Source organism: Lupinus angustifolius, chromosome LG20 (genome assembly GCF_001865875.1).
Source record: "Lupinus angustifolius cultivar Tanjil chromosome LG20, LupAngTanjil_v1.0, whole genome shotgun sequence".
Lineage (NCBI taxonomy): Eukaryota > Viridiplantae > Streptophyta > Magnoliopsida > Fabales > Fabaceae > Lupinus > Lupinus angustifolius.
In genome coordinates this window covers 4,103,789-4,124,047 of record NC_032028.1, presented here as the reverse complement: position 1 = coordinate 4,124,047, position 20,259 = coordinate 4,103,789, and the positions used below count along the sequence as shown (strand labels likewise).

Sequence of the window (20,259 nt, the reverse complement as noted above, 5' to 3'; positions counted from 1 at the left end):
TTGCTCCGACACCATTTCTTAATTCTGTCTTCAATAACAAGCAATCATCTTTACTTAGAACAATAGAGCCCTCTGATATCAATTTTTTTAGTCGATGAAGATTTATTTTTGGTACAGAGTCGATGAAGATATAAAAGGCCCTTGATGGGGACCGAGAATAATTTTTTTTAAAGGTCGTGTTTGTTTGTGATTCTTTTCAACAAAATCATTTACTTTTTCAAAGAAAAACACATACACTACTACAAAAACATAACAAAAATAGTGGTACTTCAATCATGGTTTTGTTCAGAATTGGGATTAAAGGTCACTTCCCAGTTAAAATATCACACTTCATCATTTAATCCAGATTAAAAGAAAGAATAAAGATCTTCGGATATCCTGAAATTTAAAAAACATGGTGAACCGTTTAATCCATGTTCTTTACAATAACTGGTATTAATTATTTAATTTTTTCTAATACACAAATCACAAATTGAAGATGAGAAATTTAACAAAATTCTATAATAATTCGGGATAAACACATTAGCATGAAGAAGAAAGAAATGTTGATGTTGAAACAAATTCATGGAACGCTACAACATGTTTAGGTAGTGATTTTATGGAAAACGTTCAAAGTCAAATAAGAATGAGATGGATGAAAATTTTAAATAAATGGATATTATTATTGATGAATATTTTCTAAACGGATCATTACAATTTATGATATTCAACTTTCTATTTTAATTTTATTGTAATACTTCTAATAAAATTTAACGTAGATATTTTCAACAAGTTAAAAAAACACTATGTTACCAAATGGCTTTTAAGTTTTAACTTCAAGAAACTTTGCCGTTAGACAAAACATGATTTTATTTTCAAAACTATGTTTTCTAGGAATTGGGTACGCACGTGAATCTAAGTAGTAATTCAACGAGAAGCCGCTATAGGATGTCTACTAAAGCATCCCGTTAGTTTGATTTTAGAGGGGATGAAAGATAAATGAAAAACTCGAAGGTAACGAAATACATTTGTAAGATTACTCTCAAACCTTCATTTTGTCTTCATTATCCTCCAAAATTCAACACCCAAACAAATCCTAAGTGGAGAGGATGATGATATCAGGCGGCGCGTCTTCTTTGTGTGGCGGTTGAAGAAGCGAACGCCTTCTCTTTTGGCTGGTGGAGACGTTGGTTCCATTACCGGAATGAATGTTGCTATTGGGCTTTGAATTGTTTTTAAATTAATTATTAGGCCCAAATAAATGTTATTGGGCCAATCCTATTTTATAACCCTTAGATATAACCTAATTTCGCTTCAAAAATCAAAAGTGCATCAACACAAAGTACAAACCAATATCGTGAGAGAGCGAGAAGGAGACAGTGTTGTTTAAGCATGAACACCGAAGGAACCAAGCGCTCTAAAATTGCACTACCACCACGCGCAATCAATGTGCATAAATACGCAGAAACGCGACAACCAGAACTTCAGAGTCTTCAATCTATAGTAGAAAACAGGGTAAACAATGATTATAGGTCTCAAAGGAACAAGAGAAGAAGAACAACTGCATTTCGTAACCAAACTACGAGAAAAAAGAAGAGACAGGACCCAGGAATTGTTTCGGAGAATAATGAGGAGATAAAGAAGATTCCACGGCGTATTCGTCGGAGACATGAACTTAAGATGAACCCTGATAATGGTTTTTGTGTTTGTGGGGATGGAACTAAGAGGCTCAGAACTCATGTTTGGCATGCGAAGCGATTCTCAATGACTAAACTTTGGGGTTATAACCTTCCTCTCGGTCTTCATGGGAGGTAGATCACATTTTCAATTAACCTTTGAGGTTATTATATGATATTGTGATATGTTCAAAGGCAAAGAGTTTATAATGGCTTATTTAGGCTTATGATAGTAGCTTGAGTTATGACGTTTTTATAAGTTTTTAGCTTATTTCAATAAGTTTGCCATTGAAGCATATGAAATTAAGCTATTTTTTAGCTAATTTAAAAATGTTATTGAACAAGTGCTTAATTGAGCTTGTTGAATAAGTTATTAGTCAAGCTATTAAATAAGCCTCTTTAGCTTAAGGAGATATTATTTTGAATTTCTTATAAACTCTTAGCTTAAATAAACGTGTCAAATAACCTTATGAAAACAATCCTTTTTAGCTCATTTCAAAACAGCTTCTTGAATAAATGCTTAATTAAGCTTTTTACGCAAATGCCATCCATATTCATAAAAAACATGTCTTTAGTTTGGAAATATGTTGCTGACAATGATTTTTGATTGTGCAGAGGGAAAGGTTCAAGAGCAATCCTGAAACACCTTAAACATGGGGTGCTTGTGCATGATGCTAGCTATTATACGGCCATTCAATTGGAGGGCCCTGAGGTATTTTAATTTTAATTTTTGCCTCTTTTGCTGCTGTTTTGATTTGAACATGTATGACCATTGTTGAGTTGCACTTGCAGCTTCAAAGGGTAATGGTTTAGTCTTGTTAGTTTTATTTTAAGGTTGACTCTTCATGCCCGCAGGATTCTTTAGTTTCCGTATTAAGAATGGTATTGGAGCCCTCCCCAGTAACGTGCCCGGAAAATCATAATGACTCTGTTGTTTCTGGTATCAACTATGGGTCTGCAATGGTGGGTGTTCCTGCTGCTGACTTGTGTGAGCTATGTTTCCTCAGTATTAAAACTCATTTAATTTTTGTTTCTTGGCAGCTCTATCGAATTGGAGCACCAGTTTCTCAAGCAATTGCTCCGGTGACCTATATGTGGCAACCTATTTCGCAACAAAATACGAGTATGGAGCTAGATGGCTGTGATGAGTCAATGAAAGATTTAGGTGAAAAATCGGAGATAATACGGCATGGTGATTCATTTAGACGGCTTTTGGTTTGGATACATGCTTCTGCCTTTGCAGAAGGATATGATAATCTGAAACTGGCCTGCCAGAAAGAGGTTTACTTATTTCTTTATTATTTTATTCTTTCATTTTATTTTTTCTAAGTGTATTTTTACTTGATAAAGATGAAAACATGGAGGAGTTTAGTGAATTTAGTAGGATCATTTAGCAATTATTTTTGTTATACTATTTCTGTTCTAATTGCTTAAGTCAAAGGCTTTCATAATACATGTCAGTTGCCCTGACATTTCATTCCCACAATGAGCATGGTTTAGATATAATATGGGCACGGCTAAGATTCATACGACCTTACATCCTTGTTTCTAACTACCTTGTAATCATGCTTCAAATATTGTCATTTCTTAAGAAGTTTTCTCTGAAATTATTACCATTAGAATTAAAAGGTTGATTGCCTATATTTGATTTTTAAAATGTTTGTTGAGATAAAAATCCTCATTCCTTGGCCAAGGAATAAATTTCCCTGCTGAAGTCAAATAACTTAATTTTGTAAACTGTACAGTGAATGTTTTTTGTAAACTCATTACATTTTTTTACACTAATCATTATTCAGATGGAAAAGAGCGCCATCTCAATTAACTGTGTTTCACTGGAGGGTCAACTTGCAAAAATAGAATTAATGGGATCAGGGACATTTCAACTTCTTCAAAAGATATTGCATCCTGTTAGAGGGTTTGTTATTTAAAGTAGAAATCAATTCCCTTTTTCTTTTCTTTTTTAAATAACGATCTAAAGTTGCTTAAATTTTCTTCTTGTTGGCTTTCCAGTATTTCAAATAATCATTTTCAATTAAGGAAACACGTGGCTACAGAAGAAGACATTGTTTCTCAGAATAATAGGCCATTCACTCTGAAAAATGAGGATAATTTCTCTTCTCATGCATTGTTATCTCTTAATGTTATGGATCCTCGAGATTTGCCCCGAAAAAGGGCTGTAGATCCAACCGACCCAATTTCAACTGAGGAACTGAGTGATGCACAAGAAATTAATTATGAAAAGCTTGATGATATGGAAGGGGGAATGCTGGAGAAGAATACAGACTTATCTTCATCATCGTGCTCTAAACTTGATGAGAGCTGGTCTGGTGTTGATGATCTGTGGTTTGCTACCAGCAGAGGGTTCAATCCCCCAATGGATGATAGTGTCCTTTCTAAAGAGAAACGCCGTAAACATTTAGTTAATTTCTGCCTTGATGATATAGATCCTGTGGAGGAAAAATCTTCAACCAAGGTGCAATGCTCAACTTCTTGCCCTATTCTGCTTTTAAAAAACGATACAAAGGAATTGGTTATAGGGTAATTCTTCCTCTTTATTTATTTCCCTTTATTTTGTTTGAAATTACTATTGTTGTTTTTGAACATTTATCAAGTACCTTTGCTTGTATTCTTTGAAAAGAAACAAATATGTATGTGACTTTTAAGATATACTGAAAAAAAATAAGATAAACATCATAATTTTAAGTTTTAATGCAGGGCTGAGATCAAGCATGTTCCCCTGCAATGCAGGGATTAATTTATGTCGAAACAATTCTTATCATGTTGTGTCTAATAATTTGCTGTTATTATCTTCTAGATGGTCTGTTATACTCCCCTTAAGTTGGGTCAAAGCCTTTTGGATTCCACTCATCTCTAATGGAGCACATGCAATAGGTTTGCGAGAGAAGCACTGGATTTCATGTGAAGTAAGTGTTCACCTACCTCACAAAAAAATTACAGTTTCTGTTTTTTAATGTTATTTATCAAATAAAATATTGAATGAAAACTTTACTCTGTCCAGATGGGCCTATCACTGTTCCCTTCAGATTTCCCAGATTGTAAGGCATACTCATGCTTTATGGAAGCTAAAGCTGCTGAGATTAATAAAGAAACCGAACTTCGTCCTCCTTCTAAAAGGCAATTGAGAGTTCCTATCTTGCCCCCATGGGATATTGTTCGCCTTACTTTCAAGAAAGAGATCAGTGTGGTGAACTCTGATGTTTCGACCAGGGAAGACTTGACCAATGCCAACTCTTTGCCAAACACATCCTCGAGAACCTTTAAAACCCGAAAGTCTGACTCCAAGAATAATTCCTTTGACGGGACTGTAGCAAGGTCAGGTTGCATGCTGACTACTTTCCTTGATGAAGCCAAAGCTGGTCAGTTGCTATTGTTTCCTTATGCTGACAGAAAGGCTAGAATCTCTAAGTTTCTCAATGGTGAACTAAAGCTTGATAATAGCCATGGAAGCTCTGTCGTTTATGACCACAAGCTATGTTTTCTTAGAGTTCATCTTCACCCATTCAAGGAAGGCTTTTTTGAAGAAGGGGCAGTTATTTGTGCACCATTTCCTTCAGATATATCTTTGTGGACTTCAGGGTAATTACCTTTGAAATAATGAGTTCCTATTTAATTAGTAATAATTATTTCTGTTTCCTTCATTGGAAATTAAGAAGTCTGATTATTTCAAATTTTGTTCCTGTTGTCGTGGCAACATGTTTGGTCTGGGTATAGGATAATAATATAAAACATGTAAGTGTTTATTTCCTAGGAGTTATTCCTTTGTGAATCTCTCAATTAATTATAGGCTAGAATGCGGTAAGGGCAAAAGAAAGTGAAATCTGGATGGAATCTTACCAATGCTGTGTATAAATTCTGAGGACATCCCCACCCCTTGAAGAACAAGATGATAACCTAGTCACAGATTAAGGAACAAGATGACAACTAAGCGACAGTTTCTCTCCTGTTGCTTAGAATGGAAATTAAAAATTTAAAACTATAGTTTGCGTAATATCAATTTCTTAGGTATTTGTATTTATGTTGTTACAGTGAAGAGAAAAGTGAAGAGGGACTCCAAACGACTCAGTCTGCTGTAGGATTGTACTTCAAAGAGCATTCTTCTGGCAAATGGGATATGCAGATACCAGATGATTCAATTGCCAAAGAATCTCATAGGTGGCCTATTGGCTTTGTCACAACAGCTTGTGTTCAAGGAAGGTTGTGAAATCTATCTTTTTGGACTCTAGTCCTTTGTCTGAACTTAAAAATATGTACAATATCATATATATCTACCTGTATTGTAAAGAATCTCATTGAGTTCATATTTTTCTTTGCAGCAAGAAACTAGTAGCAGTGGGCTTTTGTGAGGCAGTTTTATTAGCTCATTTAAGAGAGGAGCAGTGGAAGGAGATACCCGAGAAGCAAAGGAGGAGGGAAATATATGTACTTGTCAGGAATTTAAGATCAGTAGCATATAGACTTGCTCTGGCCTCTATTGTTCTGGAGAATCAGGAAAATGATGTTGACTTCTTGTGAACTTTCTTATGCCAGAGTTAAAGATGCTAACTTACATTGCTACACCTAGAATCAAGCTGGCAAAGATTTTCCTTGTTAGAGATGTAGAATAGCAACGGCTAAGAGGATTATACTTGTAGTTAACTTATATATTTTTTGTATAATTTTTTATTTATGCAATGTTGTAAGTTTTGCGACAACACATGAAAGTTTTGAACAGCATCAACAGTGGGGTTAATGAGGATGTTCTGCTTTTTGATTTATATCCCGGCAAACCTATATGTAAATTTTCTCTCCGTTTAACATACCAAAAAAATGGAATGATGATTTAGCCGTGCCTGACTTTCCTACTAAATACTGTTTCTGGATGTTCACTGGGTCATTGAATACTTGCTGATTTTCTAATCCTCGTCAAAAAGCAAATGAGAATGCTTATGGATTGGATCTGTAATTGCTGTGAATCTGTTACAGCAAGGTTGAGTCTTATACTATTTGCTAGTTTGATATTTAGGAACAATAATCACATCTTGAAAATAAAACTTGCAAATTTTGAGTGATATTTGTTATGATCTTGGACTAATGATTGAATTGTAAGTACCACCTTTAAATGTGGGAAACCCTATGTCCCTAATTAATGGTCATGTATCACTTTTAAGCTTCATCATGATTCTCATTCAACAAGAAAGAAGCAAACATAGTGTGGTAAAATGTTTGCTTCTTATCAGTTTAGCCAAACTATGAAAATATGAAGATTGAGCAGAAATTGTGATGGGACAGTAATACGTTTTCAATGTTGTTTGTAAAGTGAAAAGTTTTGCAACATAGTACGAATAAGAATGTATCACACAACAAAAATCAAACTTTGAAAGCTTATTTAGGGTTAGTTTGGGAGTTGGATTTTGGAGGGGAAGGGAGGGAAATGCCAATTCAGTTATGTTAGACCTTAGTGGACAATCATTGGTTTAACTATTCAGTTGTAAATGAATGAAATGTTATTTGTATGAAAGTTGAAAAAATTCATAACAAATAAAATTATCTTCACCTTTCATTTAGTTTTTATCTTTTGTAAATACACATGTGAAAGAATTTACATAAAAACCAAAGAGATAACTTTGTCCCAAATTGCTTGTACTCTTAAATAGTTTTAAAATCATATGCAGAAATTATGCCTTATCTTAAAAGAATCAAGCCATTTTTTTAAATAATAGTTTAGTAAGAGAGAAGATAATAGTACAACTCAGGAGCATAAGAAATCCATATCCTTATGGGTACACGTAATGATGTTTCCAAAAAAAAATTAATTCACTTGAAACTATTTATGTTTGTCTTGCATAATAAGTTCCGTATAATTAAACAGTTTATATTTGACCATATATTACGTCCTACATATATTTGGTTTTCATGGATGATTTATTCTCCTCATTGTTGTTATTGCAATATCAGCAAAATTTCATGAACTCGGTTTCAAGTTGTATGAATAAACAATCACGACAAAAATATATAAAGAGGCGCGCAAGAAAGGGGAAGAAAGAACAATGTAAGATATAACATAGATGACAATCGATCTAGAAATTCAAGGTAAAACTATTAAGCCATTAAAAGTCAAGGGACAGCAACTTTTTTCATCACCCAAAAAAACTTTTGAAGGGTACTCAAACCCATAAAATGGTTCCAAAAGGAACATCAAAATGAAAGAGTCCTCAAATAAAAAGATAACAAAAGGGGACAAAGCTGAACAAAAACAGTACAAAAGATAGACAGAGAAACCCCAAACACACAATTTTACGTTGTAAGGCGTTGTGACTTTGCATGGGACCAGCATGAAACACATTTTTGATGTTGTTACATGCGGGAGCGAGATACAATAGAAGGATTTGCATTAACACTGTTAATGTTGTTGTCTGGTTTGTTACTTTGGGGTAGGGGTTTATATACACTAACTCTACGGTGGAAGTTACGGTGGCAACTACAGGTAGCACAAATCAGAGCATCTCCTGTTTTATCATCGTCGCTTCGCCGGCCTCCGCCGATAAATTCGAGGCAACCATCACGGCAAACAAAGCCCAAATGTGCAGCATGGTTGCGCATACATTCTTTGAGTATCACCACTCTCTCATAAGAATTTGTCGTTCTTGGAAATTTGTTCATTCCTAACATCTTATTCTCTTGAATACAGGAGAATTAGATATAGAAAAGTTATGAATTTCCATGAAGGGAGAAGGGGTTAATATATGATAGTGGAGGTAGGTGAGTGTCACCACTCGTAACTGGTTTTGGTGCATGCGGTAACATGTGTCAAGGGCATGTCCTCTTTCACTAAATAGGTAATTAATTTGGGGTTTTCAATGATAATACATATATTAAGGGGGTAATACTTGGGAATGGAGATATGATGTTAGGTATGTCACTATTTGTATCTCAGACTAATTAAAATGTATAATTTAATTAAATAAAATATATTAAAAATAAAGTTATATTAGTTGATATAAATATATTGGATAGTGACACAAATTTGGGATTGAATATTGTGTTTCTTTTTTTATATATTATTATAATGTTTCTTAACATTGGTCTTAGGGAGTGTAAAGAGTTAAAAATAATTGTTTAATGGAAATAAGTATTTAATATTGAGAAAATAATAAGTTTAGTTTGTCAATATCTGTACATTTAACTCTTTATCTAATAGCTGAAGTTGAGAAACCCCTTAAAAATATTACATTAGTCATTTTATAGGACCCACTGAGTGCTGGTTGAATTTTATCCAAATTTATACGTAACATATTATTTTTATATCTTTTGATATTTAAGATTATATAATAAAATATCATTTATATTAGGGTATAAGTTATCCGTTACTAAAATTATAACACACATTATTATTTTATTTTTTAGAAATAGTTTTGTAGAAAATTGTTAAAAATGATATGTGTTATAATTTTATTGGCTAAAAAATATAACTTATTCTTTTGATACAGTGTAACACTTTATTCTCTTCATATTATGTACATAGTTTAATAAATTATTAATAGAGTAGAGGGAGTGATAATTTTCTAAGCAATGAATTGCAATAAATGTGGGGTTCTCATAATATTTAATTACATTTAATGTTTTTTTATTTACTAATATTTAAGTTCAACATTTGGTTTTTATTTTATTTATAATGACAAAATATGATATAATTAACACTATGAGTATCAAGTAATTTCCACCTTTTTATTTGATCCTTAATATTTTTTAATTTATACAAAAAAACATATAATCTTATGTAAAAATTCTTATGATATTATAATGCCACCATGTTTTTGTCTAGGTAATGTATAAAAAAATCAATTTCATTTATTACAAAATTGGTATTAATATTTAATGAATATTTGACAATTAATTTGATACTGCCTCTACTGATTGCAATGATACATAGACTCCCACGTAATTGCTAGTAATACTCATAATGGACCGGGTTTTTATTTTTTGACATGGGGATAATGGAGCCTGAAATTGAATGATTTCGCCTAAACACAATTTATATATATATTTATATAGTAGGTATCCATTTATTGGGAATTTTTTTTAAATTTTCTTCACATCTTAGTCATTAATTTTAAAGAAATATATAGGAGGTATCCATTAAAGTATGTATAATTATGTTCTTATATGCTTCTTCTAAACTTGATCCAACATGAGTTTGCTTTTGTTTGTGTTCTTATTAATAAATTATCAAAATTAAGTTTCAAAAGGATGGAATTAGTCATTTAAACCTTTAATTGTAGGATTTTTAATGAGGGAGCTAGGGATTTCCTCTCTTAAAACTTGCAAATATAGTGCATCTGAACCTTAAATGTGGTTTTTGTTCAAAATGATTTGGTGTTGCATCCTCAATTAGCCATAACCCTTGTGATCTTCATTCCCTCTGTATATTCGGCTGCAGCACAAAATCAGAACCATGGTTCTCAATTAATGAAATTCAATTTAAATTTGGCGTGTTTGGGTAAACAGTTTAACTAAACGCATAGGCTAAAAGAGCTTCATATGTGCTTCTTAAATAAGCTAATTTTTTTAAAGGAATGTTATAAGCCATTTTCATAAGTTGTTTTTGTAAATTCAAATAAGTTCTCCATAAGACTTCAAGTTTATGTTATTGCGATAGGAGGAGAAAATACTTTATCTTCTCAGTAAAGAAGGGTCAATGTGATTACTGTCTTACTGATTATTTCATATAATTCTGTTGTAGCTGATATTTTAGTGGTTTATGATAATTTTGCCTAAGTTGTCCTCTCGGTGTTAGAGAAAGGTGGAACTGAAGCTATGGTGTATTAACTATTTATCAATGGAAGATTTGGGCGGTACTCCCCTGTTTGATGGCCATAGGAATGCTGCAAGGAGGAAGAGGAGTCAAACTTCTCGTAGGGCTAGGCCTGATTCACAGCCTGTATCTGACGGCTGTGACCTATCTCTCTTGTCATTGACGCCTCCTTCAGATGATATTAGCAAGGTCTCTATTGAAGAGAATGTTGAATATGATAAATCCCATAGGAAGAGACAGAGAGTAAAAGGGATGGTGGTTTACATGCGTTTTATAATAACGAGCCTGGCCAGAGTGGTTCATATGATAAACGCTCTAGTGAAGGTGTTCTTGCTCCAGCTAATTGGAAAGGTTTTAGAATATTGCAGCATGGCTTAGAATCAGATTCAGGAAATGCTGACATGCATAGTGGAAATAATCCTGGAAAGTCGAGTTTAGAGCAGTTTGGTGCTTCTTAGGATGGATTAAGGAATGAGAATCGTGTTAAAAAGTTTAAACTCAAGTTGAGTGGTGTTACACATACTATTCAAGCCAACATTGCATCCGGCAATGCTTCAGATAAGAATAGTGGCCTACAAGGCCTTCTGTGGAAGGATTTCTCAAGGGGTAGTTTTGGTATTGGGAAAGAGGAGTCCTCGATGGGGAAATTGTCTGGAAAGAACAAATTAAGTAAGCAAGGAGAAAAATCTGAATCAGTTTGGAAGAGCAAAATAGTACCAAAGAGATGTGTAGTTGATGGTGAATTCAGTGATGTCGATGATGAGATTCGGTACTTGGAAAAACTGAAAACATCAAGAGTTTCTGCAATGTACAGAGACAAAGAAAATTTAAGCAAGAAACATCAAAAAACTTTCTAGTGTCTCTTACACGAAAAATGTTGCCTCATCAAAGTCGGGAAAGATGGTAAGACAAGATTTAGATTGGATAGAGTTCACGAGGACAATGATTATGAGGAAGAAGAGGAGTTGGGGTCTGATGGTGATCTTGAAGATTGAAAAAACAAAAAACAGAGGAAAGAATCTGTTGATGTGCTGATGGACAGTAAGAAGGAAAAAAATCTTATGACACGTCAACAAGCTCTTCAATCAAGCAAAGATGCATCTGCGAGTTTAATAGAGTTTCCAAATGGACTACCTCCTACACCACCTAATATTAAGCTTTTATCTGTACCTTTATTTTTTTTATTAATTTCATGCTAGAATATAATTAATCATATAGCTTAATTCATAATGTTTAATCTTAATTATAGAGCAAAATGAGAAGCTTATAGAAGTGGAGCAGCAACTAAAGAAAGTTGAGGCCGCCCATAGGTGTAGAATGCAAGTTGCGAAGGCTGCTAGAGAATCTGATGTTAGTTTTGTTCTCTCCTAATCTCGATTTCCTTTCTCATGTTCCATTTTACGCATAAAGATTGAAGTCCATCTTGATTCGTTTTAATATTTTGTAGGCTGAAGCTATCAGAAAAATACTTGGTCAAGACTCCAATAGGAAGAAGCAGGAAGAGAAATTGAAGAAACAGTGAGAAGAACTGACTGAGGTTTTGCAACATTAAAAACATCCCTTATCTACTGCATATATTTTGTACAACATTCAGTTTTCATGAAATATTCTTTTATGTGATGGGTCCTTCTGGGACGACTGTGACTTTTCCTATGGAAATGGGCCTCCCAATCATATTCAATTCCAAACCCTGTAAGTACCTGGCTTTTCTTTGATATATTGTGAACTGTTAGACTGTCTTCTTGTAAAACTTAAGATATGGTTGGGAAATAAATTACGAATGAAAGAGAATGAGAAGAATGAATATTGATGAACTTGGGTGTCAAGTGTGATATAGTTGTAATTTTCGTTTCTCTCATTTTCTTCCTCTCTTTTTTAAAATAAAACACTTATTTCATGATATTTATTAGATTTTGATATCTGTAAGTTTGTTTGGCTATGTGAGCGCAACAAAGCTTTTCCTCTGCTAATGATATCATTGGCTACTGTTTCAGTTATCCTCCCACCAACCCATACAAGCATCAGGATTCAAAGTCGAAGCTTCCTCTTTGCATTCTCCAATCCTACAAGGTAGTTCAGGTCTTCAGGAGAAGGTGGTTGTTGAAACTCTATGTTGATTGATGTTGTTGCCATCTTTCATATTTGGCTGATGCACCATCCATGTTTATGTAGTTCATAGGTCTATTCTTTAGGTTAGGGCAACTATGGTTTGAGATTGTGCTAGAGAGTTCATATTACAAACTACTAATTTTACGTGCTATGCATTTTTTTAATTCTGGTTAAGAGACAATATGAATATGGAAATGAATTAAGACCTTGTACAAGTACAAACTTGTATTGTGATAGTTTGTTTTGAATTTGGAAGAAACGATTCTCACAAAAATGCTTTTGGTAAAAACAATTTATGTAAAATTATAAATTTTTGTGTTTGGTTATATGTTTGTAAGCCTAAACCATACCACTACTAGATATGAAACCATTAGAATGATCATCAAAGTTATTGTTTTTTAATTCTAGTTTTCTTTTATTTTGGTAGTTTAAAATTAATATTTCCGGATGTGACCTTAAACTGAAAAGGGAAAACAAGTTAAAGATTTTATTTAGAATAAAATAAAAACATAGTGTGTGAATCCAAAAGTTAATATTGTGTAATATTAAATTTTATTTATGAAAAATATTTTTATTAAGATGAAGATAAAACATCTAGGTAATTTTTACCTTTGAAAATGAATCATTTTTTCAGTTTTCAATATATTCCGATTGTGAAATCAGCCTCATTGGAGTTTCATCCCAACACTATTATTCTTATATTTGCCGTCCAGATAGATAATAAGTCATTCATTCTTTTGAACCTCAATTAACAACAGCAATGGCACATTCAACCACATCCTCTCTTAGATTGAACTCTCTTTCTCTTTCTTCAACCTTCACTTCCTCTTCTCACTCTCACCACTTTTCACTTCCCTCTCTCCCTTTCCCCTCCACCACGTATTGTTCTTTTCCCATTTCTATTCAATTGTTTATTTATTACCCTCATCTCGTGTTGCGTTTCCTTTTCTTTAACTTAATTGTAATTGTAATTTCTTCTCAAGTTCGCGTTTTTACTAATTTTCCAGTTCGAGGCTTTTGGATTTAGCGGTGTTGGATTTTTTCCCATTTATTTAGGTTTTGATAAATTAGGTTATACCTAGTTCACAAGGCGTCCTTAAATTTCTCTCTCTAAGTGATAAGGGTGAAAAGGATTCTTCTTTTCTCATTTTTGACTTGCATATTCATCTAAAAATTGCTTATTCTTAAGACAAATGATTAATATAGGGTCTGCTGTAAAAGGGGCTTTAGAATTTTACTGGCTAACCAAATTTTTAGTAGTACCTTTAACACTCTAAATTGTGGGTTCACACTAACGATTTACCAATTATTGTTTTAGGTTTTTATTTTACAAAATTATCACTGGTTAATGAGGACTGAGGAGTTTGAATAGGCAATTGAGAGAGACAATAGTGTCACTCTTTTTTTTTTTGGGTGTGGCAGTGGCAATGAAGTTTGAACTTATGAGTTCTGCTCTCAACCAAACTATCCAAATCCACACTACCTGCATACTCCTAGTGTCTTATTTTGTACCTTTTATTTGCATAGTTCTACTTACATTTCTCTTCAAGAGTATTCTCTTTTATCAAAGATATTTACTTCTTATACAGTGAATGAAGCATTGCTGTTGTTTGCAGGAAATTGAAGAATTCAGTAGAGAATAAAAAAAGTAACCAAAAATATACTCCGAAGGCAGTGTATGGTGATGAATTTTGGACACCCGAGAGGAGTTCACCTCGGGGTATTTGGTCCATAAGGTAGATTTAATCCTATTATTCATTTTAGATTCTAACTAAATCTGGTTTATTGACTTACTTTAAGTGTTATTGAAGGGATGATTTGGGAGTCCCATCTTCTCCTTATTTCCCTGCCTATGCACAAGGACAAGGGCCGCCCCCCATGGTGCAGGAGCGTTTCCAGAGTGTTATAAGCCAGCTTTTTCAATATGTAGGCAACTTTTAGCTCTTGTTATTTAAGATTTAGTATTTTGTGTTATTGAAGGGATGATTTTGTGTTTCACTATTAATAATGTATTTTGGTATTTAGAGAATAATCCGTTGTGGTGGAGCAGTTGATGATGATATGGCAAACATTATAGTTGCTCAGCTCCTTTACCTTGATGCTGTTGATCCTAACAAGGTTTGTTCTTAACTTTTGGTTTTTGAAAACTCATGGTTTACCATTATGATGCATGGATATTCCACAACTGGTGATGTATTCATATGTACTCTATCTGTATCCGAAATCCATACTCATACAATACCCTTGCTTTCATATTTTTGGCATGCATCTATTTTTTGTTTGTCTTGGGAATTCCTGTCTCTTCTAAGTTTTACTATTCAAACAAATACTACTCTTGTAATCTTGTACTCAAAATCATGGCACAAAATAGCTAACTGTCATCATATTTAATATTATTGCCATACCCATATCTTCATATTTTTTTAAAGAAGTATCTTATTTTTGTATCGTATTGTACCAGATAGTCAGATGCTCATCTGTATCCATGCAAGTGCAACATAGGTTTACCTTTATAGCTTTGTTCATATACCCAAACAAAGATTTGTTCATAAAAAGTGATCCTTCGATGGAATGTGGCATCAAATGCTTATATTTTAGTATTTACTCATTTTGATATGATTATTAGCCAGTGTTTGTCTTTAGCCTATTCTACCGTGTTAAACTCAGTTTTGTAGTGCAAGCTCTTAGTCATATGCCAAATTTGTGATATACTGATGTTGAACAGGATATTGTCATGTACGTAAATTCTCCAGGAGGATCAGTTACAGCTGGTAATAAATATTTTATTTAACTCTATCTTGCATTATTTCAGTATATTTTGATGTACATGTGGACTGAAAAAGAGTATTATTCTTATATTGTATTTAAAAAACGAAATGCCTCATATTTTTCTTGCTAGGTATGGCTATATTTGATACAATGAGGCATATCCGACCCGATGTATCCACTGTTTGTGTTGGATTAGCAGCTAGGTAATGTTTCATTCTTCCTGTGTGTAGTTTTACCTTAATTCTGACAAGTTTCCAGCAGTAAAAGGCTATGTTTTATCCTGTCTTAATCTTAATGTATCCTGGTAGAACTTATTTTTATTTTTTAGTTTTTTCTGAATGCATATGACAATTGATTATCAATTAGTGATTATCTTAAGAGTTAAGACCCTTAAATTCTCACTTTATGTTTTATGATTATCTTTCATTTGTGTTTCTTTTTTTTATGGTGATTGGTTGACTAAACATTTTTGTATTTGTCCTATCACTAGTTGATATATCCTGATAAGGCCAACTACAAAATAATAATAGTAAATAGAAAGATACATAACACTCCATGTCTTTTGGTTGAGAATGGCCTCACATCTGTGAATGATATAGTGCTACATGGGGTCTAATGGCTTCAGGAATGGTCGAATGTGAATCTTGAGAATAAATAAACCCTATGAATTTTATATTTATCAAAAACCCTATGCATTTAAAGTCTGCAACATGTTTTTTCAAAATCTATTGCACTGATAGTTGTAGTTGTCATTATGGTGGACTGTAGATTTTTTCCACTATAATAGTGACTCCCGCAAATCATTGCAGAAGTACAGGGGGAGGGATGTTACTTGACTAGCTTTTCCCCTTTACCTTAAGAGAAAATTTGGACGACTGTTGGCATTAACATTAACCAAGAACTTTTGATCTAAATCCAGGGGCTTTCTTTGACTGTGCCTTTGAACAATATTCTTGTCACAAATTATTAGAGATCTACCATCTTGTCTTAAACATTTACAATGCATTATGTTCCAAATATATGTCATAGCTTGTGGTTTTATACTATCGGTTTGAGGTTTACCTTTTCCTTAGTTCTTCTCCACTCAGGCTCTGTATTTTATGAAAAATTTGAGACAAAAGTCGTATGTGTTACATTTGTGATGCTATGCACATACAGTATTACCAAGGATTGAAAGTCCAAAGTGATTCGTAGTTGACTGTATGTTTCTGTTTTCCTGAAGAAAATTTATTTTTGATTCATGCTTACATACCCCTTTTCATGAGCAGTATGGGAGCCTTTCTGCTTAGCGCAGGGACCAAAGGTAATAATTCCTTTAACTTACAAATTGAAACCATGAATATTATTCCACTTCTGCAACAGAGAAAAGTGCTTCTTTCTAACTTTTATGTTTTCCTCATTTCTGAAGGAAAGAGATACAGCTTGCCAAATTCAAGGATAATGATTCATCAGCCGCTTGGTGGTGCACAAGGAGGACAAACGGACATAGATATTCAGGTACAACCCCATAGGCCCCATGTTCCATATTTTTATTTTATTCCATAAACATGTTTACGTCAAAAACTAATAGTTGGCTTAGAAAATTAAAGCCTATTTTGAGGTGGCGTTCAAAATCCAATTAGCTAATTTAAGTAAGGCGAATACCCTAATCATAATAAATTCCTAATACCCTAATTTACTAATGAACACCTTTAGTAAATTTCCTTTCCACCCATGATTTCACCATTACATGATAAATTTATCTGTTTTATTAATTTTTTGATCATGTATCATAAATACATAATTCGATTCTGTGCAAGTCTTTATAGAGAAAACTATTCATGATTCATAATCCTCAGGCAAATGAAATGTTGCATCATAAGGCAAACCTGAATGGATATCTGTCCTATCACACTGGCCAAAGTTTAGAGAAGATTAACCAGGACACAGACCGCGATTTTTTCATGAGCGCCAAAGAAGCCAAAGAATACGGACTCATAGATGGTGTCATCATGAATCCTCTCAAAGCCCTCCAGCCATTGGCGGCTGCGGCAGAGGGTAAAGATCTGGCTAGTGTTTGAACTTGAGAGTGGAGACTGTTGCACTTTATTTTTCAAGTTATAAAAAGCATAGGGTTACAATGTTTTGGGTTGCTGAGGCCACCTGGGTATCCATAAATGAGATAAAAGTGAAACTTTTTTATTTGCTCCACAGTTTATTGTGACAGAAGCTCTCCCTTAATGGGTCCAGGATGTGCTTTTGCATTCGAGCATCTTTATGTGTTTCAAATTATCATATTTTGAGTTCAACACAGCTTATAACCAAAAGTTCCGAGTTTCTGGAAAATGAGTGATTGTATTTTTCTCTAAAATAATAAGCTAAACATGATGCCCTGTCCTGGGTGATGAAATTATTTCGATCACTGATAATGCTTAAAATGCTGAAGTAGATAAAAATCTTGCATTGGTAAATATTGTATTATATGCTGCGATTTTCAATACAATATTTCTATTTTTGGTTTCTTAAATAAATCATTTGTAGGACAGATAACCAAAACAAAAGTAGGAAGTTATTGTCGACCATAATCAACCCTGGCTAGTGGATTAAAAATGTGTTTCTTTAATTGCTGTTCTTATTAAGGAATGCAAAATATAAAGAATATTTTTTGTTAAAAAATAAATATATCATTTTTTAGGAAGAAGCTTGTAAAAAATCTTATAAGGTGAGAGGGGGGAAGAATGTGAAAAAATTGAAATCCTTTAAGCTTTTCTTCTCAAGCATTGACATTTCCTTAAGCAAGCAAGATGACTCTAGGAGACTAAATTTATCATTTTTAATCAATCATTTTCCAATAATAACATATCAATATCTCTTTCTTGATTTCTTAATGTACAGGGTAGCTAGATTAATGTGAAAATTTGAATAATCTAATACTATTATTAAAAAAAAAATGGAGCGATGCCTGATCCATATTCTGAAGGATCAAACAACAAAAGTATAAAACGTTTGTAACACAGATCCATATTCCTCTTATCTTATCCACAGATATTTGAATACTGCCAACAAAAATGTTTGGCAGCTGTTCCACGGAATGGCCCACCCAAGAAAAAAATCACAGTAGCAAAACACAGCATATCACAACTGCCCAAAGAAACACTCTCACACACACATAAGACAATGTTTTTGATATTTTTTTCATTATCCAATTATATCCTATAACCATTCACATTCTAATTCTACCCTTTGGACCACAAGTATTATTCTTAAATTAAAAAACTATGTAAACGACAATAACACTTCCCAACTTCCAATTCTAACCATGTGTATGTGGGTGGGAGATTGTGGTTTCTTTTCCATCTACCAAGAGCACTTAATTGCATTATATGCATAACGCACTAACACAACTCATGCTAAAGTGATTCGCTTTACATGTATTTGAACCACCAATTGAATAAGACATAAACACATAAGGAATAAAAGATAAAGATTGTAAATTGAAAAACTAGCTAAATTGGATATATAGCATATATATGAACAAAATTACAATTTTGTAGTCACATTCTACTAAGCAGCAAGCATAAAACAAAACATAAAACACTCAGATCAAGAAGGGACAATGGGAATCATTTCATTGGAAAAACTGCTCCTTGTATAGTCTAGGAAAGATGATGACATGGGTAGTTCCTCAAGTTCATCGAAAAAATCAAATTCTTCTGATTTAGGTGCTGGCATGTTCTTGATTTGTGAATGAGACATAGCCTCTACCTCTAAGAGGAGATCTATATTGTCATGGGTTTTCTCTTGGTTGTTGAGTTTTAAAACATCATGTTGGTCTATAATATCCTCAGTGCTGGGTGTTGGAGATTGCAAGTAATGAAACTTTTCTTCATTAGTACCATTGTCATGACTTGTCACGGTGGACACATTATGATTCATCACCTTCTCTTGTTTCCTTTCTTGGTCTTCTTCTTTTAGGGTAAGAATACTAGGTTCATATTTGGTGGTTTGGGTTTCAGGTTGTTTTGGTTTTTGGACTAAATTTGTGGAGGATGGGGCATGATTAGGAGCTGGGTGGTTATGTGTAGAGGTATAAGTGATTATGAGCATTGATGCATCTGTTCTGCATCTCTCTACTTGCTTTTTTGCTAAACAACCCTTGCATGTGCTGCACCTATAATATCCCCTATAATGGTGACAAAAAATGTTATATTTCATTTAAGAGAGAACGCATGGATTTAAGTATAAATTAAGAACACACTAACTCCTAGGATATTAAATTTACAGAAGGAGTAACACAAAAAAATGTGTCACTTGTAATCAACATGAACTAAAGAAGCACCTATTATTAGATTTTTGTTAAAATACAAATGTGCTGTAAGAGAGACAAAATGTAAATGTAAAACCTTGGATGAGGAGACCCTTTAATCGGCTTTTGTCCATATTTCCTCCAAGACCAAGAATCAGAAGGCAGCCCTTCATTCTTTAGTTTGCTAACATTCTCTCCTATCTTCACCATGACCACCGTTTTTTGAACCATTTTCCTGTGACATGCACAAAATAATGACATATGTAAACCTTGTTCAACAAATCAAGAGCCAAATCAAACACATAATTTATTTACACAAACATTAATATTAGAAGGGGTGCATTAGTTTATTTACACAGACATAATTTATATACAAAAACATAATATAGCATGTATGTCATTTAAGTTGAAATTATGCACTTAGCATTAACCTACCGTTTCTGGGGTGTATTAGATTCTGGTTTGAGCTCTGGAGATGCTTCTGAGTCTTGTTTAGGGGAGGTTTTACTCTCCATAGTTCTGAAGAGGTATAACTGGATCAAAGATCAGTGATCTAATTGCTTAGAGAGAGAAAGAGAGGAAGAAGAAGGAGATAATGGCATGGCCCATGTTGCTTTCTCTCTTTCTTA

General features: G+C 33.5%; 3 protein-coding genes and 1 pseudogene across 3 annotated transcripts; 3 read left to right on the top strand and 1 right to left on the bottom strand.

Annotated features, from left to right (window-relative positions):
* On the top strand, positions 1,302–6,252 carry LOC109336588. Its single transcript, XM_019573274.1, has 10 exons — positions 1,302–1,790; positions 2,271–2,367; positions 2,511–2,618; positions 2,697–2,936; positions 3,452–3,570; positions 3,666–4,193; positions 4,471–4,579; positions 4,675–5,252; positions 5,703–5,870; positions 5,990–6,252. The coding sequence occupies exons 1-10, from the start codon at positions 1,372–1,374 to the stop codon at positions 6,186–6,188; spliced, it is 2,565 nt and encodes an 854-aa protein (XP_019428819.1). The 5' UTR covers positions 1,302–1,371; the 3' UTR covers positions 6,189–6,252.
* Positions 10,400–12,833, top strand: LOC109336468 (annotated as a pseudogene).
* On the top strand, positions 13,252–17,596 carry LOC109336469 (ATP-dependent Clp protease proteolytic subunit 5, chloroplastic-like). Its single transcript, XM_019573082.1, has 9 exons — positions 13,252–13,455; positions 14,193–14,312; positions 14,388–14,502; positions 14,602–14,694; positions 15,302–15,347; positions 15,476–15,548; positions 16,614–16,648; positions 16,754–16,842; positions 17,184–17,596. The coding sequence occupies exons 1-9, from the start codon at positions 13,337–13,339 to the stop codon at positions 17,403–17,405; spliced, it is 912 nt and encodes a 303-aa protein (XP_019428627.1). The 5' UTR covers positions 13,252–13,336; the 3' UTR covers positions 17,406–17,596.
* Positions 18,856–20,259, bottom strand: LOC109336470 (probable WRKY transcription factor 65). The gene is made up of 3 exons (XM_019573083.1): positions 20,066–20,259; positions 19,728–19,865; positions 18,856–19,507 (listed from the first exon to the last, which is right to left on the bottom strand). The coding sequence occupies exons 1-3, from the start codon at positions 20,143–20,145 to the stop codon at positions 18,928–18,930; spliced, it is 798 nt and encodes a 265-aa protein (XP_019428628.1). The 5' UTR covers positions 20,146–20,259; the 3' UTR covers positions 18,856–18,927.

Bases quoted from the DNA above. Each gene is read 5' to 3' on its own strand.
- LOC109336469 (XM_019573082.1), top strand. From the start codon at position 13,337: ATGGCACATTCAACCACATCCTCTCTTAGATTGAACTCTCTTTCTCTT. The intron at 13,456-14,192 runs GTATTGTTCTTT...TGTTGTTTGCAG, and splicing joins CTCCCTTTCCCCTCCACCAC to GAAATTGAAGAATTCAGTAG. The intron at 16,843-17,183 runs GTACAACCCCAT...CATAATCCTCAG, and splicing joins AAACGGACATAGATATTCAG to GCAAATGAAATGTTGCATCA.
- LOC109336470 (XM_019573083.1), bottom strand. From the start codon at position 20,145: ATGGAGAGTAAAACCTCCCCTAAACAAGACTCAGAAGCATCTCCAGAG. The intron at 19,866-20,065 runs GTAGGTTAATGC...TGCATGTCACAG, and splicing joins TCTAATACACCCCAGAAACG to GAAAATGGTTCAAAAAACGG. The intron at 19,508-19,727 runs GTTTTACATTTA...TCACCATTATAG, and splicing joins AAAGGGTCTCCTCATCCAAG to GGGATATTATAGGTGCAGCA.
- LOC109336588 (XM_019573274.1), top strand. From the start codon at position 1,372: ATGAACACCGAAGGAACCAAGCGCTCTAAAATTGCACTACCACCACGC. The intron at 1,791-2,270 runs GTAGATCACATT...TTGATTGTGCAG, and splicing joins CCTCTCGGTCTTCATGGGAG to AGGGAAAGGTTCAAGAGCAA. The intron at 5,253-5,702 runs GTAATTACCTTT...ATGTTGTTACAG, and splicing joins ATATCTTTGTGGACTTCAGG to TGAAGAGAAAAGTGAAGAGG.